The sequence below is a fragment of the Echinops telfairi genome, unplaced genomic scaffold, assembly GCF_000313985.2.
Source record: "Echinops telfairi isolate 266 unplaced genomic scaffold, ASM31398v2 ScPeMD7_5592;HRSCAF=6446, whole genome shotgun sequence".
Lineage (NCBI taxonomy): Eukaryota > Metazoa > Chordata > Mammalia > Afrosoricida > Tenrecidae > Echinops > Echinops telfairi.
The window spans coordinates 44,417,327-44,432,950 of NW_022109491.1; the positions used below are offsets into that span (position 1 = coordinate 44,417,327).

The 15,624-nt window shown below is 43.2% G+C and overlaps 1 protein-coding gene across 1 annotated transcript in view; it reads left to right on the forward strand.

The window, feature by feature from the left end:
• The window catches only part of PCSK2 (proprotein convertase subtilisin/kexin type 2), a 300,350-nt gene that overhangs the window by 249,632 nt on the left and 35,094 nt on the right, over positions 1-15,624 (forward strand). The window contains exons 7-8 of the mRNA XM_004697816.2: positions 3,195-3,283; positions 8,525-8,700. Of these exons, the coding sequence (XP_004697873.1) occupies positions 3,195-3,283; positions 8,525-8,700 (265 nt within the window). The remainder of the gene's footprint in view (positions 1-3,194; positions 3,284-8,524; positions 8,701-15,624) is intronic.

Sequence of the window (15,624 nt, forward strand, 5' to 3'; positions counted from 1 at the left end):
TTAACATTGTAAAAATGTCAATGCTACCCAAACCAATCTACAAACACAGTGAAATTCTGATTCAGATCCCAACTTCACTCTTTAGAAAATGGAAAATCTAACCACCAACTTCATATGAATATGAATGATAACAAAGACCAGCAAAGCACTGCTTAAGAAGAACAAGGTAGGAGGCATTTCACTCCTTGACCTCAAAACCTCTACAACAAGAGCCTGACATGCTCATGAACCATATATAACCCCCTTTATAAGTACATTTTAAAAAATAATTCTCTCATATGAGAGCTCACCTCAGCTGGGGTCAGTTTTTCAAGATGTGAGAAGAGGAAAATACCAGTCAGTAATTGCTGCCATACAATATTATGCTGGAGTCACCCCAAATCAATACACATACCTACAACAGTGATAAGTGAAATTCAAGTCAAGATAGAGGAGTGAGGTGGGGGGTATGTATGTCGTGGAGAAGACTATTACATTACTGCTGGTGGGTAAACCAGGAAGAGCAACCTCCCACTGGGGGAGGGGAGTACTTAAAAATACTAATATAGAACACAAAAGGAGAATAGACCCAGTACTATGTTCCTAATTGGACTCATATCACCTATTTTCCACCAACCCTTGATGACACAGGCCATGTGCTATAGAATACTGGGGCTTTGTCCTTTCAATGCACACAACATCCTTTAAGGCCACACCAGAATGAATCAATGGGGAAATCCCACTGAATAAATTACACTTTACCTCACACTCACCTATACCAGATTTATAAAACTAATATACTCTCTTGGACTTAAAGTTGAACTACCCTAGGGTGAGAAGAAGCAGATGACTGCTATCCCCAGGTTATGAATTTGGTGGACTTTGGTTTGGATCCCTTGCTTTGAAGATGTCCAGTGAATGGTGGCCTGGAACTACCAAAAATTTACTCTTTTAATGCCCTCCTTGCTTATACTAATCTTATAGGCATGGTTCTGCCTTTGTAAATGAGTATTATTGAAACATTTGCCCTATCACCAACCACCATTGTTTGTTTAAATAATATCCAGTCACTTAAGAGTTTAATATGTAGAAGTCAATAAATTATGTATTGTAGTCTGAAGCAGGCCTATATTTGTACCATTTCCTTTTCTCAACAGTATTTTAAATCTGTCATTGACTAAATTAATGACACTATCAATAGAATCCCTTGTGCCCCAAGTGAATGGTTTACAATGTTCTTGATCATAAAATGATTAGGATGTCTCTAAAATGAACCAGAGACATGTATAAACCATAGATATATTAATGAATTTGGGCCTCACACTTAATTCTAATTCCAATATAAAAACAATTTGTTCTTATGACATGGCTCTGCTCAATGCTCACCCTCATGAAGAGATGGGTCCTATAGCAAAGTGTGGTGAAGAAACTAGATGGTGCCTGGTTATTAGAAAGAATAGTGTCGGGGTTTAAATGGAGAGAAAATGTTTTGAGAAACGATGTACAAATGCGCTTTACACAATTGGTGTGTGTATGGATTGGGATAACAGTTGTATGAGCCCCTAATAAAATGTTAAAAAAAAAAAAAGAAAGAATAGTGTCTAGACTCTTAAAGCCATGTCTTAAAATAAGCAGACATCTAAGTGAGGTGTCACGTAAGTCCACATGGGAGAAGCACACTATATCCTGTGTGTTCCAAGATTTGTAAATAATAAAACTCAAATCTGAAGGAGGGAAGAGTATCAGAGCTAAAATTTGACCACTCAATTTGCAGAAGGCTATGGATAACAGTGGAAGCCTCACATCCACAGGGTCCTGGCATGGATTGATCCTCTGTTGAATTCCCTCTGACCAAAGTCCAGGAATGTGACCTAGTTATCAGCCAGAGAGCACTGTAACGTTGACTGTGGCAGATGTAGTTCGGTTAAAATGTAATAACCTATCATTTGATCTCCCTTCAGCACATTTTTATGCAGTTATTGTGGTAAAATTGGGTGCCTCAGCTGATATTCGGGCCGGCTTATACTCAAGTATATACGGTATTTCAAAGTTGCTTCAGTTTTTAACATGTTCTCCTTTGATTGAGTTTTCCCCGTGTTTTATCTAGTGGTTGTTGGATTTTTGTTTGCTTGCTTTGTATGATGGTGTTGTGTTTACTTTTGTATGATTTTCTGTATAAGAAATTCAGGATAGGTAGATCTATACAGACAGTAACTGGACAGGGGTTTGGCAAGGGGGAGGATAGGAAGAACCAGGGAGCTTACCATGAGTATAAGAAAAATATATTTTGAAATGGATTGTGATGATTACAAAAAAAAACCTCTACACAGCCATGATAGTCAAAACGGCCTGGTTTGGGGGCAATGATAGATTGTACACCTAAATGTAAATGCTGGAACCATAAAGACTGCCAACTGAAGGACCCTAATTCAGGACATAAACACACTGTGAAGCATAATTAAAAACACACCATAGAAGTTAAAATAGATGACTAGAACGTAACTAAAAATAAGATGTTTGTGGCACTTAGTAAATTTTCAAAGATGACTATGACCCAAAAGGATAAATAAATATCATCCCATTACCGACAGGTAGCATTACATCCCAAAGTATTGAACCAGCCATAAAAGAGCTCACTGGCCCACACTGCCAACTCTTCAAACAAGAGAGAGTGGTTCTACACGACAAAACTCTGGTATCATGTCTTGTTTCTACAGAAAACTTTCTGCAGGAAGATAGTTAGAATTTTAAAGCACAGATTAAGCCTTAAATTCATATTCTGAGAATTGTCTCTTTTGTAATTAAAAAAAAAAGAAAAGGTCAAGATGTCAAATGAAGGGGAAGGAACAGGAAATTGTAACATAGACACAGAAGTCGGAGGAAACGGGATGGAGCCAAGTGCCAACTGGTAGTTAGCTGAATATACAAAGGATTCCGATCCCTTTCCGTTGTTGCCACCTAAAAATCCTCCTCCAGAGTCCCTGAGTAGTGCCTACATTCTCAACTGCCAACCGAGCATGTGGAGGTTCAAACCCACCCAGAGTACCGCAAAGAAAGGCCGGACAACTGGCTTCTGAACACCATATGGGACATAGCTCTACTCCGATAGTATGCGATCGCCATAAGACAGTAAGTTCAATGGCAACTGTTTTAAGCAAGATCCTCCAAATTAATGTGACCCCATACCCAACAGCCTGACTTTATTTTTCCCACAGCCATGGGACCCGATGTGCAGGGGAAGTGTCTGCTGCAGCCAACAACAATATCTGCGGGGTCGGGGTGGCATACAACTCCAAAGTCGCAGGTAAGCTGCCCCAGGCCAAACTGCAGGTGCCAGGCTGGGAAACCAGACTCAAAGAGCCACCCCATCTGGCCTCAGGTCTCCAGCCTGATTAGGGCCCAGCAAGAATTCCCTTGGGGCAGACAAGCTGGAGTGCTTCATTGTTTTTAATCGGTCCACTATGCTTTCTGTAAAAGGCTTGTCTGCTCTGAGTGCATAAAAGACTGTATCAGGAAAGTTTCACAATGGAAATAGAAACCACTTAGCCCCCCTTGGGTTTCAGCTCTCAATTTTTTAGGCATCCAAAATGCGGGAAGAAAAATATCAGGAGCCATTATGAGCTCAGAAAAAAGGATCAAAAACTGAAAACCAAACTTACTGCCATTGAGTCTGTTTCAGTTCATGGAAACCCTGTAAGGCAGGGTAGTACGGCCCCTGTAGGTTTCCAGGTCTGTACATCTTTTTAAAGCCTCATCTTTCTTCCTTGGAGCAGCTGGTGGTTTCAAACTGCTGACTTTGTGGTTAGCAGCCCTACTTGGAATCCACTACCCGACCAGGGTTCCTGGAAAGGTTATCACTGGGCTCATGCTTTTTCTATGGCAGGCTCTTCCGTGTGGTCATAGCTGAGGTGAGACAGGATCGCTACTTTTGAGCAGAGCTAGAGGCAGAAGGCACTCTGCCAGAAGTAACTGGACTTTTTAAACGAGACGATTGCGTACGAAAACTCACAGTCTGAAGCAGCTCTTACCTAGATGGAGGTGCGTTGGGAATTCTTTCTCCAGCTGCATCTTTCTCGATCTCCTCTCCCGTTATTTGCACTCTGAAAACCTCTGAGCTCCTCACAAAATGTGCCGAGTCCTGCTTTCTTAGCTCTCATTCCCTCCAAAGTCCCCGACAAGGACTTGCGTGCAGGCAGTTGACTAGAGAGGTGGTTCAGAGAGACGAGACAGAGGACACAGGGGAGGGAGAGAGCCAAGGGAGGGAAACAGACGGAATATGTGGATGAACGGAGGGACTCCTGAGAACAACTGGGACGTGGTCCTCCAGGTGACCCTCTGAGAGGCTGTGGAAAGATGCCCCAGAATTCCCGAACCCCAAAGCAAGGAGTACCTACCAACTCCTACCCTTTACTCGTTTAGGATGATTCCAACACGATTAATGCCTGGCATAGTCAGTCAGCTGCTGCTTAGCCTGAGCAGCATTCCCAAGGTCAGAGAACACCCCAATCAAAGAAGCAAAACCCTACAGCTTGGACAGCCAACGATGAGCAAGGCCACTTCTCCAAGGCTTGATCCCACGATGCAAAAAAAGTGTGACCGCAGCCCGATCCTTTCCAGCAAGCCTCTGAGTTCTGAAATGCAGGGACCGTTCATTTGGGTGCAGCCCCTCCACGTACAGTTTCAGCAAGAGAGGCCCCTGCCCTCCCTTCCACTGTCTTCGCTGCGGCCTGGTCCTTGAGTAGCCACGCGTGCCCGTTCTGTTGAAAGGCACCCTTCGTGGGTCCAGTGTCAGCCAGGATCCCCTGGAGGTGCAAAAGAAGTTATTCTGTGGAGTGCTTCAGGAAGCACGCCAAAAGCAGCTTCAAGCTCTTGAACATCACAAACTTAGGGGGTCATTTGTTCATTCTAAATGGAAATTCCAAAAGTTGGCTGCTCTTAAATCATTCTCTAAATTCAAGGGAGCTTTTAGAAGTTTTGGGGGAAACTCCATTATGGTTTAATTCCATTTGTCCGTGAATTTTTTTAATCCACCTGGGATGAGTTTTCTGCGATAGAGCTGTCTATAGCACCACCTGGTGGCCTAAAAAGGTCATAGTCAGTCTCTGGCGGTCAAAGGTGTTGGATAATTGGCTAAAGTGCTGACCTTCAAAAAAAATTCTAAAGCCAATGTGCTGTGGAGTCTTAGTATAGAAAGAAAAGCAAAGAAATGAAGATTATATTACAAAATGAGTTATTTGAAAGGTGTAAAATCTTTTATCTTTTTCTTCTGCTTCTTAGTCTATTGGGTTCCCCTTGTATAAATTACTTGTTGATAAACTGGTCTATTTTTCAATTGAGGTTTCTTGTTGATTTGCAGGCATTCTTCCTATGCAAATCCTTTAGGCCCTTGACAGTTTGAGTCAGTAACTATGCATTTGAACCCAAACTTTCCCATGTGGTTATTATTCTGACTGACTTTCATCATTGTAGGTAGTGGGAATAGTTTTCTTTTTCTCTAAATCCTGAGCCAAGAGTCCCAATCCCACCTGCGCAACACTCCATCCTGTCTCTTTCATGTGTGGTGCCACCTTCAGTGCATATGAAGATCCCCGTGCTCACAAGCCAGTCTTTGAGGACACGTAGTTCAAATAAACCCCCTAACACGCATGAAAAGACAGCTCCACCTCTCCTTCCACTGAGCCTGTGTATGGCCCTTTCCCCTGAGCCTATGTGGGAGCTCTCGCCTGTCCCCAGAATGCCTCCCCTGCCCTTGACCTGGCTACCTTCCTTCCACCTGAGAGGCTCTCAGCTGCTCCATGACAGCTCCAACGTTACCTCCCAGAGCAGTCTTTTCCTTTTCCCATTAATTGTGTGCATCCTGATTAATGTGTACTCCCCAGCATGAACTGGTTATTACAATAAACACTAACTGGTGCTTATTACAAATTATTGTGCATGATTACATAATACAGTGATACCTCGGTTGTCAAACTCAATTTGTTCCAAGTTTGTGTTTGAACACCAAAAAGCTCAAGAACTGAACATATTTTTCCTCTTAAGAAATCGTAGAAAACCAAATAAATTGCTGTGAGGCCCAAAAATTACACTTAGACATTCATTTTTCCAGGACTTTCATACAAAATTAACAGCCCTATATTGTGGACATACCCCCTAAAACATGTAAACACAATAAATACTAACATAATACAGTAAATAACATTAATTTAGTTTTCATTATATGCCCGGTTTTGGGGTTGTTGTTGTTGTTGTTGTTTTGAATAGTACAACAACATGGGCTTCACATTAAAATCCCTACTAATATTCTCACCCAACAACAGCGTGAACTTGTCTTTCATAAGCTCATGCCTGACAATGCCTTCACCTCTGTCCTATTGGGCATTTCCTCACCACCCCCACCCCCAAAAATGCCAATTCCATTGCAGTTGAACGCTTACTAAACAAGAAAACCCTCAACCCGCACGTCAATCTAGCCATAACTGTCTCGCCTTTATCTTATTCGCACTCGCCCTTCCCCGCGTAGCTGCACGGTGTGTGCCAGCTCCCTTTCAGAAGGCAGACCCCTGGGGCCCCTTCTCACACATCCCTGTCTCAGACACACCATCACCAGCAAGTCGTTTCTGATTTATCCAAATTAACAGTAACTTTTCAACCTGTTCGATAATGTGAGATCTTCGCTGCAGGGTTAGCAATTTCCCACCTTTCACTACATTAGCTGCTTTAATCACACTTTTTTTCCCCCCGAAAAAAATGTTGATAACATCAACTTAACCATGTCGTTGTGGTCAGTCACCAAATCAGACAAGTGGCGACCTGATTCAAATTTCAAAATGATTGATTTATTTCCGTCTAGGGTGGTTCTCACGGTTTTCCTTATATGTATACTACATGTGTTACACATCATAGCACTACATGTATATAACACACACAAACATATATATCTATGTTTCTTTTAGGTGCTGTCAGGTCAGTCTGACTCACGGCAACCGTGGGCATAACAGCGTAAAACACCTTCCTGTTCTGCACCGGCCTCACAATCCTTACTGAGCCCATCTTGCGTCAGTCCATTCTGTTCAAAGTCTTCCTCTCTTTCTTGGCCCTGGGTTTTGCTAAGTGTTATGTTCTTCTTCAAGAACTTGTCCCGCCTGGTCACATGTCCGAAGTGCATGAGATGAGTCTCATGAGGATGGCGCGGGGCCAAGGAGTGTTTCACCAGCACGGAACCCTGCGGTCTCCTGTAAATGTCGTTCTTCTTGTTGAAAACACAACAAAATCAAAGCCACAGCCATCGAGTCCACTCGGACTCAAGAGGACGGAGTAGACCAGCGCCGGTGGGTTTGGAGTACAAAGTTTCAACTTTCTACCACCGAGCTGGAGGATTTGTACTGCTGACCTTGCTATCCGGGGCCCAACGCTACACCCTCAGGGCTCCTGCTTGTTGTTAAGTATCATTCAGTCCATTCCAACGCTTTGCCTCCCTCGGTACAGTAGAACAAAGGCCCGCTCAGTCCTGCACCGTCCTCACAGGTGTCCTACGTTGGCGCTTATTGTGACAGTCACTGGATCATCCCATCTGATTGGGGGCCTTCCTCTTTTTCACTGACCCCCCCTTACTCAGTGTGATGTCCTTCTTCAGAGACTGCTCTATCCTGATAGCATGCCCGAAGTATGGGAGATAGAGTGGCACATGCTGGCTGCTAAGGACAGTCTGGCTGTACATCTCCTGAAACAGATTGTTCATCCTTCTGACAACCCACACGCTAGTCTCTACTCTCTGCCACCCGCACACTTGAAATGTCTTCCTCATCCCCTGTCGAACTTTCACGTGTAAATGACATGGTGGAAAACACCATGGCCGCCTCAGGCACATCTAGTCTCCACAGTGACGTCTTCGCTCTTTAACACCTTAAAGAGGTCTTTTGCAGCAGGTTTGCCCAGCGCAATGTGTCGTTTGATTTCTTAATTGCTGCTCCCATGGGTATTGATTATAGTGTCAAGCAAAATAAAATTCTTGACAACGTCAATTTTTTCACTGTTTATCACGATGTTAGCTATTGGTCTAGTTGTGAGGATGTGTTTTTTCTTTACAAGCTGAAAGTGTAAACCATATAGAAGGTTGAGTCTTAGATCTTTATCAGCAATTGCTTCAAGTTCTCTCTATTTCAGCCAGGAAGTGTGTGTCATAATGCTGGTTGTTACTGAGACTTCCTCCGATCATGATTCCGTGTTGTTCTTCTTCTTCATCTATTCCAGGTGTTCTCCTACTACTGACTCAGCTTACAGGCTGAACACGTATGATGAACGGATTTAGCGTTGATGCATACCAGTCCTTGGTTTAGACCACTTAGTATTCCTGCTCTAGTTAAACAACCATGTGTTAGTCTTTGCCCAGGGTCTGCATGAGCACAATTCGCTATTGCATTCTTTGCAATGCTGTCCATAGTTTGTTAAGATCCACAAAAACGAATGCCTTTGCATAGTCTTCAAAACACAAGTAAACATTGGTGGTACCCAAACCCGGTATTTCTCTGTTCACATGTGTCTGCAGGTATCCGGATGCTAGACCAGCCCTTTATGACAGACATCATCGAGGCCTCTTCCATCAGCCACATGCCCCAGCTCATTGACATCTATAGTGCCAGCTGGGGCCCCACGGACAATGGGAAGACTGTGGACGGGCCCCGGGAGCTCACTCTGCAGGCGATGGCTGATGGTGTGAACAAGGTAAAGGTGTCCCTGCTGCTGTGACACCCTGGCCTACTTACCAGGTAGGACACATGGGTGAAGTCACAGTGACAGTACAAAGGCTGAAGGTGTAGGCAGGTGGCAGAGGTGGAGCTGTTATCCTGCGTGTTCCTTGTGAGACTAACGTGAGATTAGACACTGAAGAAACTTCTCAGAGGAGGAGCCTATGGAGGTACTGGGTCATATTTACAGGCTAGGACTTGAGCTTTTTAGGGACACAATTCAATCCAAAGCAAATACGGTCTTAAAATCCATATAAGGAATAGAAAAGCAGCAAAAAGTATTCATTTTCTGAAAACAATGGCATTATTTCCTCACAAGAGGATAACAGAGAGACTGTTTGATAACAGAGTCGTGTACTCTAGCTTGTCTGTCTCTGCTCGGTGAAGCTGTAACAGAGGCTCAGGCAGCTCAACCAGAAAGGTTTCTTGCTGTCAGAATGGGCATGGAGTGATATAATGGGGTGGGACATAGGTAGACAGGACCTCAGTAAGTCTAGGACCAGAGAGGCATTCCAGGTTTAAGGCTATCCAAGATACAGCCTCACAAGGGCCTAGATGTCCTTACTAGGGCTCTGAGATCATGGATCTCAGCCTCATTCACTATGTCTGGGTCTTTTTGTTGGTGGTTTTTTTTCTGCCTCTCTGTATTCCTCTTCAATCCATTTTCCTCTTCCTGAGATTTACATTCCATTTATAGTTCTCCTTAAACATGGCCCATGTCTACCCTTGCCCAAGCACCCTGCTTCTTCTATAAACAGCTACCTACCTGGCTCAAAATTAGGGAATACACCTCTCCTAAAAGCAAGGGTCCAAAAATAATAAATGTAGTTCTGCTTACAAGTTGGTAAGTTGAAGTTCAGAACTAGAAGTTGAATTAGAAAGCTTCTTGCAAAACCTTTTTTTCTTTTCTACTCATAATGGCATTAAGTAGTAGTCATATGTTACTTAAAAGGAGGCCTGATTGTGTAGTGGCTACACGTTGGACTGCGAACCACAAGATCAACAGTTTGAAACCACCAGTCACTCTGTGGGAGCAAGTTAAGACTTTCTACTCCTGTACAGAGTCACAGTCTCAGAAACCTACAGTGTCAATTCCACCCCACTTACAGTGTCGCCATAAGTCAGAATTGACTCCATTGATGGCAGTGAGCTTTTGGATATATTACTGCTAACATATTTTTTAACTCTTTATTATGAATTAGTTTGGGTTTTCCCTTTCAGATCATCATTTTTGCATTCAACAATGTAAACAACTTATCAAACCTCCCAATAACTTGGCCTATCCCCTCCCCTCACCTTATTTTCCTTTTCCTCATAAAATATTAACTTCCTCTTCACCTTAGTTAACACAGGTCTATGCTTTAGCCTAGTGATTCCCCTCCCTCCCTGGGGAACCATCAAAGTCTGTCTCTTTAGATATGAAAAGCCTTTCTCTTGATTTCTTTTTCTTTTATAGCAGTGGTCTCGTACAATATTTGTCCTTCTGTGATTATCTAATTTCACTCAGCATAATGTCCTCTAAATCCATCCATATCATGAGGTGGTCCATCAAATTCTATTGCGTGAGTGTACTAAAGTTTATTGTCCATTCTTCCACGGATTAACTTGTTTCCATCTTCCTGATCTTGTGAATAGTGCTGCAGTGAACATGGGTGTGCATATAACTGTTTGTGCTGTTTGGCTCATACTTCTTTAGGGTAGGTACCAAATAAAGGGATCACTAGGTCACATGCTATTGCTATTCCTCATTGTCTGAGGAAGCTCCATCTGCTTTCCACGGTGGGTACACAGTTTTCACAGTACCCCCAGCAGTGTATGATTATTCCAATCTCCCCATACTATCTCCATTATTTGTTATTCTCTGGTTTGCTTTTGAACTTTACCATCAAGGCCAGTGTGAGGTGGTATATTTCTGATGGCTACTCACTCTGTTGTTTCAGTCCCCTGGTGGACTTCTTTGCAATGGTTGAATACTTTCCAAAATCTGGTTTGTTTTGTTTTTAATCATTTTATTGGGGGCTTGTCCAGCTCTGATCATAATCCATCCATCCATCTATTCATTGTGTCAAGCACGTTTGTACATATGCTTCCATCATCATTTCCAAAACATTTTCTTTCTACTGGAGCCCTTGGTATCAGCTCTTCATTTAAAAATCTGAACAGAAATATAGACCCATATGGTACTCTCCTGAATTTTAGGATAGAGTGTCAAAAAAGGATTTGGTCAAATTCAAAGCCACTTGCCCTAGAGTTGATTGCAGCTCCTGGGGGTCTCGTGGGTTTCACAGTAGACCTGTGCTGCACAGGGTTGTAAGCAGCTGGCTCTTCAGGAGGTGATTGCCAGGCATTTTTTGCCCAAGGCTCCTCTTGGCACACATGGATCACCAATTTTTGAGTGGGCACTGCAACTAAGCATACTCATAATTTGTACTGCCTTGGGACTGGACTCAGATTTAAGCAGTATGGAAATTATTTGCTCACTGTTCAGTGTTACCCTTGATAGCATCCGGTCTTTCTTTTATTTCCAAAATAGTTGGATTCATCCAATTACAACTTTCTTCTTTTCTTTTGGGACCTTGAGAAGTATACTTCCTCTATGCTCTAACATAGTTATCTCAAAGCAGTAGTCACATGAAAACACTTTGATGTAATAATGTTGGGGGGGGAGGGTTGTTCCTGAATTAGAGAAAATGTCAGTTGTAGTTGGCCCCTAATAGTCTCACTTTGGTAGCTTAAACTTAGACATGCAAACTGGCAAACACTGCAAATAAACACAATTCCCCCATTTCAGAGAGCTAGTTGCTAACACTTACCAGCACAGTGCTAGAGGGCTCTGCTAAGCCAAACCAAACCCATTGCTGGGAAGCTGATACTGACCCAAAGTGACACTATCAAACAGCTAGCACTGCTCTCTGGAGTTGCGAATGCTGTCATCTTTACAGAAACAGACTCCCATAGCTTTCTCCTAAGGAGGGACTGGACATTCAAACACTAACCTCAAAATTAACAATCAAGCATGGAACTACTACACCACCAGGATTCATTGAATTCTCGGCCACTTCCTTTACATAGAGCATTCACATACCCAGCTTGCAAGAAAAGGCCAGTCTGGCCTTAAGGGATTCAAAAATTCCCTTTAAAAAGAGGAAAAACTGGAAGAGAAGCACCTGGAACACTAAGGCTTTGTTTCTCAAAATAAATAACCTTCTCAATACAGACATTTCCCAGAGACCATGGAGAGCACTTGCCTTCGTTGCTGGTGGCTGCCATCACAAAAGTACCCCAATGCAGGTGGCTGTAAACAAAAATAAAGTGTGTTTTCTCACAGATCTGAAGACTAGTAGTCTTCATTCAGCATGTTGGTAGGGTCTTGTTCTCTCTGAAAGCTCGGTGGGAACATCCTTTGTTGTTTCTCTCCACTTCCAGGCATTCCGTGGCTTGCAGATACATATTCACATGGCAAACGTCCCTGTTTTCTAGTGTTTCTGCTTCTCTGTATCAGGGCACCACTTACAAGAAACGAGGACCCATCTACTCCATCATGACCTCAGATAACTGAGAATATTTCAATGACCTATTTCCAAATAAGGTCACATTCACCAGTACCAAGGCTTAGGCGTTCAACATAATTTTAGGAAGAAACAATTAAATCCATAGCAACCATGTTTCTCAGAAAACTCAGCACACACATTTAGCCAAAGGACCCTGAAAATATGATTATTACCTATAAAGTGGTGAACAACATCGATGACGTTTGCCCAAGCCCGGGTGAGAAATAATGAAATGGCACTTTGTAGGAAGGTGATACTAGTTTGCTGTTGAAATACAGTCCATCTTGAAGAGCACAGTACTGTTTGCAGGGTCTCTAACAGCTGCGTCAGGTGGAAGGAAAGGTACGTTCTCCGGTGCCAGAGCCCTCAGGCACATTTTGGTGACACTCTTGACAACAAACTGCTTGTTTCCCTATTGCATTGTGCACTGTGTGGCTGGAGAGAAATGGTCACACCTCCCAGCCCAAGACCAAGCGAGAGCAGACACCCAAAAGAACTCGGCAGATGCCCCCTTTTCCCAGTAAACATGGATTTTCACTGGAAGATAATTTTGTCACCTGCAGCCAAAAAAGAGTCCAGCCTTCTGCCCAGATTTACGGTGTAGGTTGTGCTCCTTGGCTCCAGAACTGTTCTGAGGCCACCCAGGGCTGGATGCTTCCTTTCCGCCATCAGTGCTCCAACTCGAGGCCATTTCTGCTGCAAGTGCTCTGTAAAGCCGTCCAAGAAAGCTGAAACTTAAGGGGAAAGTTATTGTGACTTACATATAGATGTGTTACACAGGGATCTCTAGAGAAACAAAATCAGGACACTTATGATTTATAGGTAGATAGATAGATAGATAGATAGATAGATAGAGCACAAAGGAATATAACAGCTAATTAGTCCACACAGCAGTACAGAGGGCTCAACTCACTTCCATGGGACAGTTAATATACTGGAAGTCTTTCAGTTCATGAAGGCTGCTGGATCCAAGGTCAAGGAGCAGACAGCTGAGTCTTCTGTAGAGTAATTCATGCAGTCCAGCCACAAGCAGCAAACAGCAGGGCAGATCACCAACAGTCAGCCAGAGGACAGAATCCAACAGTCCCAAGCTCAAGCAAAGTATACACCAGCAGCCTGGCAAAGCAGGTCTCAAAGGAACCTCAAGCTCCAGTGACATGATCCACAGGTTGGGTGTCCCATGGGTAGTGGATCTCACAAGTTGAAGCAGAGAACTAGCTAAGGCAACCGCATGCTGGGCGGATCACCAGAGAGCAAGAGAGAGAGGCGAGGCTTGCCGATCCATTTATCTCTTTGCCCTCCAGTCAAACTGTGACCTTATGAATCCTACATGTTCTTATTGGCCAGGCTGGCACAATAAACCTACTTATCCCAGTCGTGTGTAAATATATTTTAAAGCAAGTGAGTATAATGAAAAATGCTTGGTTTATCATTTGACTTTTCCCCCAGGCTCTAGGAATGATTCTATCATTGTGTCGTGGTGACACATTTGAAACAGAATGGTAGAATTGGCTGATTGACATCAGTAGAGATTTTCTCCCAGTATATCAGTTGTTCTGGTCTTCTCTTTAAAAAAATGCATCAGAAAGGTTAGCTTCACCTGAACAAAGTAGACAAAGAATTCTTATTTGCACAAAGGCCATTCTTGGATTGGTTTGGGGGTTTTAACACCAGTTAAACACCAGTTGCCGTCAAGTCAGTTTGAGTTCATATTGTTGTCAGATGCTACTCATAAAGACCCAATGTACAACTGAACAGAACACTGTCGGACCCGGCACCGTCCTCAAAATCGTTCACATGTTTGGGTCCATTGTTGCAAACACTGTGTCAATTCCTTTTATCAAGGACCTTCCTCTCCTTCCCTGCCCCTCCACGTGACCAAGCAAGGTGTCTTTCTGCAGGGACAGCACTCTCCTCGTATGCTTTTTCCAAGACAGATTTGTTGGGGGTTTTTGGTGGTCCATAGTATTTCAATATTCTTCACCAGCACCATAATTCAAATGCATTGATGCCTCTTTGGGCTTCCTTATTCAATGTCAAACTTTCACATGCATGTGAGATGACTGAAAATACCATGGCTTGCTTCCAGCTTACCTTCTTCCTCAAAATAACATCCTTGTGTTTTTAGCACCATTTGGATTCCTAGTGGATTCATGTGTCAGAGTAGAACTGTGCTCCACAGGAGTTTCAATGGCTGAGGTTTTTGTTGTTTAAATAGACCAGTAGGGTGTTTGGGGGTTTGTTTTGTTTTGTTTTGTTTTTTCCCAAACACCTCTAGGTAGACTCAAGCCTTCATCATTTCTGTCAGCGGACAAGCATATTAACCTTTGTGTCACCCGGACACTTATCGTGATGCTACAAAGGAGGAATAAGAGAAAGCCAACACACCTTTTTTCAAGGGCCGGCACTCTGGACAGATCCCCTCCCCGGCTCCTTAAGGATTTGCATGTGCATCTCCTAAATTGTGCGTCTGTTCAATAAATACTTGAGGGAAGAAACAAAACAAGAACTAAGAAAAGGAGGAAAACTTTTTCCTTGTCTATGTCAACATTTCCCTCTTTAACTTTATAGTCCACGTTTTTTTTAATTAATAGCAAAAGCACTTTTCATATTATATGGTAAGTGGCCAAATTTAGAGACCCCTAAATTACAAGATAGAATAAGAACTGTCTTCTGTTTGGGTTTGGATTTCTTCACAAGTATGCCCTGAAACAAGGATTGAGTTGGAGCAGTTTGCTTTGGAAGTAAAAGAAACAGCAGCAGTGAATGGGAAGGTGAAACCAAAGGGCAAAGAACAACAACAAACCTCCCACAGCCCTTGAGTCGATTCCAACTCACAGTGGATCTAGATGACAGGGGGGAGCTGTCCCTGTGTCCAAGGGTCTGTAGGGAAGTAGAAAATCTCATCTTTCTCTTTCAGAGCAGCCGGTGGTTTCAAACTGCTGGCCTTACAGTTAGTAGCCCAACAAAAGGTGTATTCCCAAGCCTATGAGCAACTAGGACTCAGTGCCCCAGGAGACCCCTGGAAAACCATGTAGAGCACAAATGAAGTTACTCTGCTTTCGTGGCAAGGTCGAAAAATAAATAAATAGGCAAACACTCATTGCCACCAAGTCAATTCTGATTCAGGGTGACCCCTGCTTGTGGCAAAAGAACGCTTTTGATCCAAGGTAGTCTTCTTTGGAGATAACCCTGAGACAAAATGCTATGACATTTGGCAATCACAAGGACACAGAGACTGGTATAAGGATGTGACCAACGCCCATTGCCTCCTGATACTACCTCCCAGAAGGTTTTCAGCAAAATTTCACCTGAAACTTAGGATCGTTGCCATCTGGATAACAAGGGAC